At 33.2% G+C, this 14,009-nt stretch overlaps 1 protein-coding gene across 3 annotated transcripts in view; it reads right to left on the minus strand.

Annotated features, from left to right (window-relative positions):
* Positions 1–7,555: 7,555 nt before the first annotated feature.
* SLF1 (SMC5-SMC6 complex localization factor 1) overlaps positions 7,556–14,009 on the minus strand; it is an 83,819-nt gene continuing 77,365 nt past the window's right edge. For all 3 annotated transcript variants that reach the window (XM_025992894.2, XM_025992895.2, XM_072736783.1), the window contains 3 exons: positions 12,203–12,295; positions 11,612–11,794; positions 7,556–8,552 (listed from right to left, as the gene is read on the minus strand). In XM_025992894.2, coding sequence (XP_025848679.2) covers positions 8,071–8,552; positions 11,612–11,794; positions 12,203–12,295 — 758 coding nt within the window. In that variant the 3' untranslated portion in view covers positions 7,556–8,070. The remainder of the gene's footprint in view (positions 8,553–11,611; positions 11,795–12,202; positions 12,296–14,009) is intronic.

The raw sequence follows: 14,009 nt of genomic DNA on the forward strand, positions 1-14,009 counted from the left end.
GCCAAAGTTTTCTCAGTTTGTAGCAAAAGTAAAAATGCAGCCTAATTCTCCCCTGCTGCAGATTTTTCAGTGTTCCTTCGAGAAAAGGAGTGACCAACCTGAGTCAAAGAAGTAATCTGCAAATCACCTCTTATTTTCTCAGGAAGAATGTATCAGAGATCCTGGGATCTGGCTTGTTGCTGCCATGGCAAGATGGTACTATAGGCTCAGTTCCACTTCCTGTCAAAGAGAATCTTAGCAATGGCATAAGGCAACTTGAGGCAACATTTTATTTTGCTAGAATTCAAATAGTAACAAGTTTAGGGGAAACACTGCACACAGAAAGATGCAGACCCAGTCCCAACCACTCTTCAGTGCCTCTTGATTACAGGAGACCCACCTGAGACAACAGTCAAGAGTAATTACAGAGACAGCTGGACTACGTAAGGGAGCTGAGAGGAAGGAAATAACCATCATTTGTCCCAAGTTCAGAAATCTTTTAATAAAGCCATCCAGGGAACTGGAAACCATACAACTATACTCTAAATCATTCCCTCAAAACATTCTTCCCTTTGTACAGCAGTGATTATGACAATTACAAGCCAAAATCTGTGTGTAACCTATAATACTGAAGTCATGGAAAACAGTTTATTGCTGTCGAGAATTAATAAACTCTTAAAAATTTTCATCAAGACTTAAGTGTCTATTTTCTATTATACAGAGAGGGATAAACGTTTGTGTTTTTGTTGACTTTGTTGTATAACATGGGAGGTAACTACCCCAAAATCTGACCCAATCTTACACAATGGTATTCTGACCCCTTACCTTAGATCTGGAACTCTTACACAGCAAATTCTGTTAATACAGAGAACCAGCAAACTACAACAGGGTCTTTGAAGCACAAGGGAACCCACTGGGAAAAGTCAAATACTTTGTATGTATGAAGAAGTGGCTTTAAAATAGATCAATGTGGCGGTCCATTTTATTAGTTTGAAGTTGAACATTAAAAAAATGTTAAAAAATGCATTTTTAGGTAAAACAGAAAAACTTTTTTTGGGGGGCTGTTATCACAAAACATCTAGCATTTGATAACCAAAGTCAGGCACACTAACTCTTGTGGGGTGGGACAGTAGGTACATACCATTCTTGTCGCTTGCTCTATGATGTTAATACACAGAACCCATGATCCCCCGTGACTGTGACAACTCTGACAAGTAGGTCCCCACCCAAAACACATTAATGTGGTATTCCCCAGTGCACGGTAGGTTACGTTACAGGTATCCAATGAGTTGATATAAAATAATAAAATAATTAAAATAGTCTATTTTGAATTTTACTACTTAAAACAGTACCTTACAAGAAACCATTTTCCTCGCTTTCACACAAGAGGTGCAAAATAATATGCCATGGAGAACAGTGACAAGACACTTTCAATCAGAATTCTCTCAGTGGCTGGCTGCCAGTATCTGCATTATTATTGTAAATAATAAAACTGATAGTAAAAAGTGAATTTTTTCAAGGTCTGTGATGATACAAGAAAAAATTCTCAGTAACACAGTATAACCTCCCTTCAAATAATAGATAAATGTTGCTTTCATTCAATTTGAGCATTCTCTCTGCTTTTTTGGTGTTAAATCTGGAAAAAAAAACAAAACAAAAAACACAACAACAAAAAACCCCAAACAACTCACCAGATTCTTCAAGGTTTTTTTTTTTTTTTTTTCTTAAAGAATACTTCTAAAATCAGAAAAGGCCAATAGTAACGCTATGCTCTCATGACTCCACATGGTAATTACATGAGAAAGTTTAATTTAAGAATTAAGAATTTAAGAATCTTCCTAGATTAGATTAATGATGCCAACAAACAGGGTGACACACTACCTGGAAGCCACTTAAAAAAAAGACTGATGAAGCCTGCCAGTAAAATGATGAGCCAGATGCACTCTCAAAGGATGGGCATATAGTGCGGGTATATATATTTTTGAGATCCACGTTAGATGGTGCTATGTTTAATTATATTGTTCCTTGAAGAGAAATGGCATTTTTTAAAAAATGTACTTTACATTTAAAAAATAAGAGCTTTAGAAAAATTTCAAGACTTCATTCTTATTTACATTAGGGTCATTACTTTCAAAAATCTTCAAAAATAAATGAGTTATTGGCATTTTAAATATAAATCATGTTACAGAGAAACTTGAAGTACAGAAAATATTCGAAATTCTATCATAAATATAACCACTATTAGCAACATATTTGCTTATAATCTTTCCCCTTATGTAATCTTACCTAAATTTTTAAGGACATCTTATTTTTTAAAAAGAACTAGAATTAGTCAAGAAAAATGGCTTTGAGAAAACCAGTCTGACAACTTTTCTAAATGGCTCTCAAACTCTCCCTGAGCCCATTTCCTTCAATAACATGACTTTGAACTTAAATGTAGTTTGAGAGGAGAAGGGAATTAAGTCACAGGGAAAGAAAGTAGATTTGCCTAACCTTGAGGAAAGGGCTGAATATTACTTGTCCCATAGTCTATATTTCTGCTAATACCAGTAAAACTGGCATATTTCTCCTTTATTTTTGACTGAGTTTCAACTAAAACAACCTTCCCTAAAACAATTATCTCAACCCTTTGGTTTACTGAACATTATTTAAAATTTTTCTTCATTTAAGAAAATTAAAATATAATTAAGATAAAATAAAATTAAGATTTCATTTATTTACTCATGAGAGACGCCGAGAAAAAGAGAGAGACAAAGAGAGAACGAGGGAGAGAGGCAGAGACACAGGCAGAGGGTGAAGCAGGCTCCATGTGGGGAGTCTGATGCCAGACTTGATCCCAGGACCCCATGATCATGTCCTGGGCCAAATGTAGATGCTCAACCGCTGAGCCACCCAGGCGTCCCTAAAATTTTCAAAGACAGATTAGTTTATTCCTAAGATTAGGAAATCTGCCTATATCCCTATTGTCTGATTTTATACCTTTATTAATTTTTCAATCTATTAATTACCCTCTTGATTCTTTAAACCAGAATGACTCCTAACCATTTCCCCTCTCAATCATTTGCCCAGTTTTAATCTTTACAATTCTGCTTGTATGCTTTCACGAAGAGCTCTTTAAATTCCTTATTTTAATTTTACCGAGTATTACTGCTCTGTAATTTCATCTCTATGTAGTAAAAAAGGAAACAATGCAAAACAGAAATGCATCTTTAGGATGAGGTCAGATACCAAGGATACATATTTGTTAAAACAAAAACAAAAAAACTATTATAAATCAAACCATTCTGGTCATTAGAAAAATTTATCAGTGTCATGACATAAACCATTGCTGACCTAACCTTTAAGTTGAGAAGTCCTGACAACAAACTAAGTTCTTTTTATCTGTCACCACTTTAAGATTAATGATTTTTTCAACATGACTATTTATTTCGAGGACAGAAAAATGGAAAATCCTTGGAAATTTTAGTTCATCTACTAGTAAGATAAATGATAGTGTAATAGGTGTAAATTCAAAGCTGGATTCCAGATTTTATGTTCAGTGCAATTTACTTGCTGGAATTGCTAAGCAAATTTTTAAAAAACTACCTTTCTTCTCTAGAACTAAATCCTATGTTCCAAAGAGCAGTTAGCCATTCTCTATTAATGTTTAACACCCATTATGCATAAATGTTCATTTACTCCAATTCAGATGCTTTTGAGAGGAAGGAGATTAGATTTACCAAATCTGGATTTACCATTCAAAAAAGATTTGGGGGCCATAATAAAAAGAAATTGAAGGAAATGTTTGTTTCAATTCTATTAGAGACAGCTAATTATATTTGAATAAGGAACTTTTATATTTTTGGTCTGTGTTAAGGGTAATGTTACATATTACAAATTACATATATAAATAATAATATATACTTATGAGAAGTATTGTTTTTGTAACTACTAATTACTGGTTACTTTGCTGATTTAATACTGTTGGATCTTAATTTAGCAAGTAGTTAAAAAACCCAGAAAAGTTTATTATATTTGTTTTAAAAAAGAAAAAAGTAGATGTATATTCAACAGTACAAAAACATTATAAAAAAATCATTTGCACTTAGTACTAAGAGTTATAGTTTAGTTTTTTTAACATAGTTTAAGTGTATTCGTAACAAAACTACATCTACACTTACAAAAAAGGCCTATAATAATTATGTATATCTTACAAACATGTAATATCTTACAAATATATAAGATATTGGAAAATATTCGTACCTCAAATTATAATTTTGCTTTTAACATGAAAAGTACTCCCAAATAGCAGACTCCCCTGTGATAAAAAGCTAATCATTTGGATTTGTGATTGGAAAATGTTAAGAAGCCTCTTTTTCAAGTAATTTAACATATTTTTACCCCCTAACAATTCACATAGATTCATGTTTATAAGTCTTTGTTGCCTGAGGCTTTCATAAACTGGAAAGCACAATTTGAAGACTAGCATTTACTAGAGGAAAAAAAAAATCTAGCGATCAATAATGTTAAAATTATCTTTTGCTGGTTTCATCTGAAAAGTTCTTCTTTTAGTAAAATTTGCAATACTTTGAAAGATGGATGCTTGGTTTTGGAACCAAGCAAAAACAATACCACACCCTTTTCTCTCTATATTTGGTCTAATAGTTTCTAATTCTGTACCAGAGCAAACAATTGTCAGAGTATATCCTCCCACCACAATTCATTTCAACCCACAAAGTGAATTTTTTGATAACATAATTTGATTTACAAGAAAGAGTTAACTATTCTGTGTTTCCATGGAACTGATGTCTGCAGTTTTGACAACACCAGGCACAGCCTAATTCCAATAATGCCATAACTGACCTTTCTAATTCAATCCACATTTGTTATAAAAACAATTATCATTCAGAACTTTGCAAGCTCCACGTCAGCAGGAGGTGCGATTGGCGTGGAAGCTACGTGAAAAATGCCTGAGGGAAAGAGTGCCTCATGTCACTCAAAGATGACCCTTTCCTACTGCTTCAGGAGCAACAGTGACAGGTTCTCATCAAGTTCATAACTTAACTGGAAAGGTGTGTAAAAGGCATATGGATTGCACATTCCAGCAATGGTGTTTCATGTGAAGGTATTCATTTAACTTTCTGTAACAGCATAGACAAAAATGGCAAATGTTTCCTGGCATTTATATAAAGTATCCTAGCATTAATGCATTTGTATTTACCTGGGAATGTGTATTAGTTCGCTAAGATTGCAAAAGCACCCCCCCCCCCACATTCTACTCACTCTAAGAGAATTGCTAAAATCATAATGATCAAAGGACTTAACTATCAGATCTGTGTAATTCACATTTAAAAACTAAAACAGAAAACCAATTATTACTATTAACTTTAGAAACACACAAAACTGAAAATTTTTTCAACAGCCTATATAGAACGCAATAAAAGTAACAATATTTCAACCTAATTTACCTCCTAGACTGTAAGCTTTTTCTTTTTTTTTTTTTTTAGCTTTTTCTTTTATTGTAGTCAGCCCCTGTTAAGCAGATTGTGTGGAATATAGTAGGTGTTCAAGAAGCAACAAAGACTGGAAAAAAACAAAAAACAAAACAAAACAAAAACAAAAACACTGGTTTCACATTTGATTTATACGAGGATAAATGTTTTCCTAGTCATCCTAGAGTTAAGGAAATGACAGAAAAATGTATATAAGTGGACCACTTTATTCTGCATAGGGCAACTAATAACAAGGTAGAAAATTCTAACTTCATAAAGACCCTTTCTAAGGAGCTGCCAGTAAACATTCTAAACTCTTTCATATTCCAAATATTTTGTAGGGATTACATATAGGGAAAGCTGCATCATAACAGCTCAGAAATCTTATTCCAGGGTTTATTTACATTTGAAATAAGGGCCTTGATATATATTTTTTAAACAAATTTATTGGACTATGTGAAATCTAGCAAAGTACAAGAATAGCATACCTCACAGCCTTGCCTTAGGTTGCTGGACCTCTGAGCCATTTACAACTAAAAGCCAGGACTCGAAAAGCCTATGGATTTTATTTATTAATATTTCTCTTTCCTCTAGCTGAAGCAATTATATTTTCTAAAATAAAAGTTAAGCAATAATATTAGAAGTTTCTCATGGAAGGCTTAAATTCATATACGTTTGTTTAAATTCACATAAATATATTGGTATTGTTAACTAGGACATAGAACATAGTAATCTGTTTGCCAAGTGGTCCTTTTGCATAAGTTTTAGTGTTTAAAACATCATATTATCATGAGTTGTAGAAGTTGGCTGATAGAAGATATGAAACATTAATTCTACTTGCAACTAAATAAATATTTCTTAAGAACATTTAATTTAGAAAATCACTTTTTCTTAGCACTACAAAACCCTAATTCATGATGTTGGTTACCTTATTAACTTAGAACTGTTACCAACTTGAGCAATTATTAACTTGCTTAGGTAATTTGTAGTAACTATAAAGAGGAGGTAAGAATTAGAAAAGCAGCAGCAATTATTAAGTAGCATATAAGGTGATAGGCTAACAATTCTATCATGACACAGATAATACCTGGTGTTATTTGCACTTGACAGGTGAGAAAGCAAAAGCTCGAAAAAAGGAACCTGCCTTATAATGTAGATAATAAATTAGACAGGCATTTGTAACTATGCCTGCTAAATGTCAAAACTATGTTAAGTTTGTGTTAGTTTACCAAGTAAACATTATTCCAGATGCTTTCACAAGTGAAGTAATAAAGTGGCTATTTGGAATAAAAATGTTCTTATCATGTTAGGAAACACTTTACTAAATCTGAGCATTTTAATGTTCCTTAGTCTCTGCTATGTCACGGCTTCTCTTATAGTCTGGCAGATTGAGTAAATATATATATATATTTTTTTAGATTGAGTAAATATTAATGAGACTTTATAGGATTTCACATTTGAAGGCTAACTAGAAACAACTAATATTTCTTATAGTATGTGTAAAAAATTACTGACTTAAAAATATAGGAAAAAAACCCTTGATTTTTATTCAGAACTAATATACTAATGTAACAGTTTTCAGTTTAGATTATAAACCCAGTAATAAAACACTCAGAATTTGTATCTTGTTAAAAGATCTATTTCCAAGATAAAACTAAAGTGTGCTTCTTTAGCAGATTAATTGCTGTGAGATCATCACTTTAGTTACATAAAAGCTAAATGGAAGTTTTAATGTTTCTTTTCCAGCTGTACCACAATGTAACTTATTCCCACTAGGAAAGCAACTCCAATTTCAAAAGTGGTTATTATCCACACCCTTTCTTTTAGTTTTACGATAAATTGATGTTAGGAAAAAAACTGCAAATTGAAACGTAAATTCATACTACACATTAAGATTTTAGATAATCTCAAATCTATTACTTAGTTACCGCTTATAATCTTAATATTTGGCAAGACTTACTATGCACCAGTATGTTTTCACTTACAGAACAGTGGTTACATGGAGTAGAAATAAACTTTGTACACAAACTGTGAAAGTAGATCAAGGGATCAAACTGTCAAACTTGGCACATTCACTTCATTTAAAAACCAAGAGAGTATTATTGTAAATTTTAGAAATGTTTATTTTACAAACACACAAAACTAAAATTGAGTATTTTAGTCCAAGAGCCTACAGAGAATAAACAGGGAGCTACATGCTTATAGGTGCACATTTGCATGAATATCCTTGCCATGATTCTAAGACCTAAAATCCCTGGAATAGAGGAGAGAACATTTTGATTTGAAAAAAAAAACAAACAAAAAAAAACATTTAAATTAAAATGTTTTACATGTACAATATAAATAAATACCACTTTCAGATCAAGAAATAATAAAGATTAATGAAAGTAGTGTATACCAAATGAAACTCTTTTTGAATCAAATTCTACAACAAGGAAAAAGATAATGCCTATACATTATGGGTTTTCAGAAGTTCTTTAAGTGCTTTTGAAATTTAGCAAAGCTGCAAATTCTGTCAATAAATAAATCAAATATTTATCAATAAACTATGAAGTCCATAAGAAATGACAAAGCAAGCCAGAAGTATGTTTAGAAAGTTGACTCTTATTTTTTGGAATCATCATGAAAACTCTGTGACTGAACGACACATCATTTCCAATGTCACCAATAAGGCCTCAGTGTGCACTCCAGGGCACACTTTTAAATTCTCAGGCAGTTCCTTAAGAATATTTGGAAGCGTCTGCAATGTCTTTATATTTCTAGCATAGAGATCCAATAACCAGTCAGCATGAGCACTGGTAGTTTCCTTATAATTCTTACAAGCCACAAGCAGCTCATTTAGGTGAGTTAACCCTTTGAAAGCTAAGAGGAACTCTGAAGATAAATCAAAAATTGAACAAAAATTTAGCAACATCCTACTAAGTAAAAATGAGCCGAATTCAAGTTGCTGGTGGTAAAAATGTTTCTCTGCTTGGGCATGAAAGTTCTCCACTGTATCTTCTATTTTTGTAATAGCAAATAGTTCTTCCTTGATTTGAGATGATACCACATAATCCAAGGGCAATTCTCCCTTAGAGTTCCTCTGCTGTAAAAGCACTGGGCCTGTGAAAAAGAAAATGCACAATGTTAAAAACATTTTTATTTTGGTAGCTTACAGTTGTTTTCTCTGCATTTTCCCAAAGCATCCAGGATTCTGTTTACAATCACGTTTTGTACTAATTCACGTTGACAAAATTAACTGGTCATACATATTGACTGTCTAATAAAAACATTAAAAACCCCCCAAATTCTAGTCAATGTCTAGTTAGGTTTGCCTAAAGCACATGCCTTAGTTCAATAAAGAATACATATAATTACAAATTTAATTAATATTAAAGATTTTATTATTCATGAGAGACACAGAGAGAGAGAGAGAGGCAGAGACACAGGCAGAAGGAGAAGCAGGCTCCATGCAGGGAGCCCGATGCGGGACTCAATCCCAGGACTTCGGGAGCACGCCCTGAGCTGAAGGCAGATGCTCAACCACTGAGCCACCCAGGCACCCCTAATTACGGATTTTTAAAAAGAATATAAAACTTCAAAAGTTGTCATCTTGAAATGAGAATTTCAGTGTTCACAGAAGATATTAACAAAATATGTTCTTCTTCAATCTGTGTAAGATTCTAAAGTTATTTTGTTATTTCACCAAGAGGAAAAAAGTACTACTTCCTTCCACTGCTAATAGGTGACTGCACAGAGCAAAGACCGTAAAAACCTTGCACAGACACAGATCACACTATTCAATTATCCTTGCTTATGTTCAATTTTTAGTATAGGTAACTGATTCACAAAAAATTAAGTGTTAACTACTTTGAGTCAAAAGTCAGATTTCATCTTTCTGTCCTACCTAGACCTATAAATCTACTTAGCAAACACTGAAGAGTTTATCCCCCTAGGCAATCAAGGATAATATGGGAGGTGGAGAGGGGAACAACAATGACTCAGTATTTGGTCACACAGCACTGAGTACTTTGTGTCCCTCTGTCTGCCAAGTACTGTTATTATTTATGCACTCTGCCATAAAAACATCAGAGATGTAAGATTTTACAACTCAAAGAAGTAATAAGAACCTACATACAACATAAGAGCATACTGTCAGAGAACACATCATAGTTAAAAATTCCTAATGATATATCTGATGAAATATACATAATGGCCTAGTTTATAATTTGTATTTAATATAAATGATCAACCACTAATAATATGTTATTTAATTTTATGGAAAAAAGAAAATTCTAAACAAAAATTAATGCTCTCTTTTCATTGTATTTTTTTTAAAAGATTTTATTTATTTATTTATTCATGAGAGACAGAGAGAGAGAGAGGCAGAAACACAGGCAGAAGGAGAAGCAGGCTCCATGCAGGGAGCCCAACATGGGACTTGATCCTGGGTCTCCAGGATCATGCCCTGGGCCAAAGGCGGCGCTCAACCGCTGAGCCACTGGGCTGCCCTCTTTTCATTACATTTCAAAAAATTGCGCCAAGTGACCCTTCTTAAAAACCAAGAACAAAATTATGGACAAGATACCAAAAGTAAGCAAAGGTTCTAGAGACATAAATAAACTTCTGAAATTACTTGTTTCAAGACTAATTCACAAAGAAGGGATGATATAGTTACTATAATGATGGTATTAAACCATTTGACAGGTCCAAACTCAGAATATGAGTAAGTCAAAGGTAAGTCTGCACAACTGCCAAGGGACCTCAATAAAATCAACTACAGGTAGATGTTTCTTCTCTAATGCAATGAACTCATACATATACTATTCTTCACCAAGAGCCATAGAAAAGTTCACTTTGATCAATATAATCCCATTCTCTTTCTAAAGAGTTGGACTTAATACAATAATGGCTCTTATATCGCTTAGATCATTTGAAGTAAGGCCAAATATGGGCTTCGAACGTCACATACATGATTGAGCAGAAAAATAAAACACTTAGGAGACAGAACATCATGGTTTAGTAAACATATAATATTCAAAAAGTGGAAGAACTGAAAAATATACTGATTATGAAATGATGTCAGTAAAACAGACACACTAAGGCCTTTAGGGGGCAGGAGAAGACTATAAATAACCAAATTGCTTAAACTTCCAAGCTATACAACCACATACACAGACACACACACACACACACACACATATGTATATATGTATATGTATGTATATATACATACACACAGGAGAGGGAGGGGGAACATCTAAAGAAAATATGCATTTTATTTTTATGCAGAATGAAACAGCTTTAATTATAGAAAAAAATAATTTTAAATTTCAAGTTAAAATCAGCACAAATAAAAGTAACAGGAAATTTCCACAAATTTTTATTTCTGCATTATAAGCTACTCATCACTTTTCCTTTGTTTCTCTTTTAAAAACACAAATCAGTTTACCAGAAAAATTTAACATAACATTTATATTGTTCAGTTTACATATAAGAAAAATGTCACTGAAGAGGGGGGCGGGGGTGCTTTCTGAAATGCAGAGATCAAAAATCAAAAAAACATCAGATGAATATTAAGCTAAAGTTATCTCCATCTCAAAATCTCTGCATAATAGTTATCACCATTTGAAAAAATTCTTCCCACTGTAACTTAATTGACTATAAAATGTGAATGAAGAAAAGGTATTCCAGGATATCTTTTTTTTTTCATAGTCTGTAAAGAAATAATTTATTAAAAAAAAGATTAATTGAGTTATACACAATATAGCTGTTATACACAAGAAATGAAACAAGAATGGAAAACCCAAATAACCACAATGGAACACTTACATTCATTTATTAATAAGCTTTCAGAAATGGCTGGTTCACAAAGACATTACACATTTTAAGTAAAAGGACTAATATTTAAAACCGTAACACACTCAATCCAAAATACACTCTCATACACAAACCTAAATAGGCTTTATAATTAATAAAAATAAATATTTACATATTATGAAAAGGTATCCCTATTAAATAAAAGGTGCTTTCATTCTAGGAGACTTTTTATCTTTTTCACTAATATGAAATAAAGGCATTTTTCCTCACAGATCTTAAACAAAAAATGCTATCTACCTTTGAGGGAATTCATCAAAAAGCTGGATAATTTATCAAATCCCGTTTAGCATAAATGCACTCACCCCCATGCTGTAGTAGCAGCTTGCCAATTTCTACATGTCCGTTTGACAGTGCATCATGCAAAGGAGTCACCCCGTCCACTTGAGTGAGCAGATCTACCTCTGGACAACGTTGCAAAATTTCCTGGACACACACTGTGTTGCCATAGTTACAGGCTTCATGCAAAGGCGTCCAGCCAGCATTGTCTAAATTAGAAATCAAGGCAAGTTTTAAAACAGCAAAAGTAGGACTTTTGGTAGTAAAGTATCAATATTCTGCTTCCTTTAACAGTGTGACTTTCTAGGTGCTTCATATAGAAATAGCGTATCTTGATAAAAATGCCTAAGGCACAGTCTTATTTCTAATTGTAAGAAAAATAAATTAAAACAGCTGAAAAATATTGATTTTGAGATCTATCAAAATATGGACAAAAGTGTTTCTGCACTATTAGTTATAAATCAATATATGATGAATTTCTTGGTTTTGCGACTGGTAATATTTGAAAGCTATGCTAGATAAATATACTTAAATGATTTTTCTTAATGTTGACACAAAACTATTTAATGCCACAAATATTAAGACACTGGATCAGACTACAAAAATGTAGAACTTACCTTTAACATTGATGTCTATTCCTGGCAAAGAGAGAAGAAGAATCAATTTCTCCACTTGGTTATTTATGCAAGCTCTATGGAGGGCTGTTTCTCCTGCCATAAAAAATTAATAGATTATTCCAGAGAAGACAAGATATCAACTAAAGAAAATAATCAAAGGGCATGAACTAGGAGATCTGGCCACATGCCAGAAAATTATTTATTGAGTTTTCCTTTTGACTGGTTTAAACACCTCTTGCATTTAAAAAAAAGGGCGGGGGGGGGGGGGGAGGGATACCCACCAATCCATAGAGCTTCTGTTCTATCAGCAATTCAGCAATGAAAATTCTACTGCAAAAGGTTTAATACAGGCATTGTCTCCCCCTAGTTCAAGGTTTAAAGCTTCAACCCTGCTATAAAAGCCCCAAATGATCAGAGAACACCAAAAATACTGGGTTTTGCAGCAATAAAAGTTTAGAGTGCAATTGCCCTCTCTTAAATTTATTCATGAACCTACGTTAAATGTATGGCTCTTTTTTATACAGCATTTATAGCTTAATTCAAATGAATGTTTCTGGCTAAGCACGAGTGCCTCTACACACTCAAGTATAATTCAGAACTTCAAATCCATTAACAGATGGTTTGCTGCTTCTCAATAGGCTGTCTGGCTTGGCTACAGCAGCACAGAGAAGGAGAAATGGGGGAATCTTAATATAAACACACACACACACACACACACACACACACGCAGGGAAAAAAAAAAACCCTAGTACCATTTAAAGCTGAATAAGAGTGACAAATGAAATGGTAAAGTTTTTCTAGGAGGGATGCAATTAGTGCCTGCTGGCTAAAAGGGTTTATATCTATCTCTGTTGTAACCAAGATTAATAAGATGTAAGTGATAATTTGATGTAAAGGGAATTTAAAAAAAAACTTATAATAAGCAATTGCTTAGAAAACAAATGAAATACTGAATCAAACTTTCTTGCTATAAAATACTAAGTAGCACATTTTTACAGCGTTCAATTTTATAGATTATCTCTGTAACTTCTACCAAAACATTTCTTTTACATGCAAGGAAAAGCTTTTGAAGTTTTTTCCTCTACTATTTCTCAGTTCTCTTCCTCCCTCCCAGTTCCCTCTGCTGTTCAGACTAAAGTCATTCATATTCATTTTACTTTCTGACACAATAAACAAAGAAAAAGGACATTGTGTGGTTAATATCAGAGTTCTACTTTAATACATTTTTCACATTTTGAGCAAAATGGGCAGCTATTTTGAATTTATCAAATGCAATTATGAAGTTTTATCATGTTGAAAGATTTTAAGAGCTTCACTCTTACTACTTACATTAGTGTCCTAATGATAATTTTTGTATTAAAAGCACAATACAGCTCATTAACAAGAGACTCAGCAATTTTCTTATAGCCAGGTATAGACTCTTGGAAGGTTAACTTATATTTGTGAGTTAAGAGGTCACTAAGTAAAAGAGGTGCAGAAGTGAATTATTACAGCACTATTCTTGCTACTCCATCCTTTAGGTACTTAGGTTCCAGTATAGTTAGAACCAAAAGCCAAACACATTTCATAGTCTGGGCTCAATGCCTGGGAGAAAAGAGTCCATATGCTTAACACAGCTATGTAACATAGCCTACTCCTCATTCTTTGTTCACAAAATGTCTAGGACTGAAAGAGATGAAGACTGAATTATACTTTCAAATCAAAAGACTCTAATCCCAAGCTGCACAGGTTGAGGTGGAATAGAAAAGTAAGGCGGGCAAGTCTGGAATGAGCTCAATATGAACTAATATCTGAAGAGGAGGGGGAG

This window comes from Vulpes vulpes, chromosome 14 (assembly GCF_048418805.1).
Source record: "Vulpes vulpes isolate BD-2025 chromosome 14, VulVul3, whole genome shotgun sequence".
NCBI lineage: Eukaryota > Metazoa > Chordata > Mammalia > Carnivora > Canidae > Vulpes > Vulpes vulpes.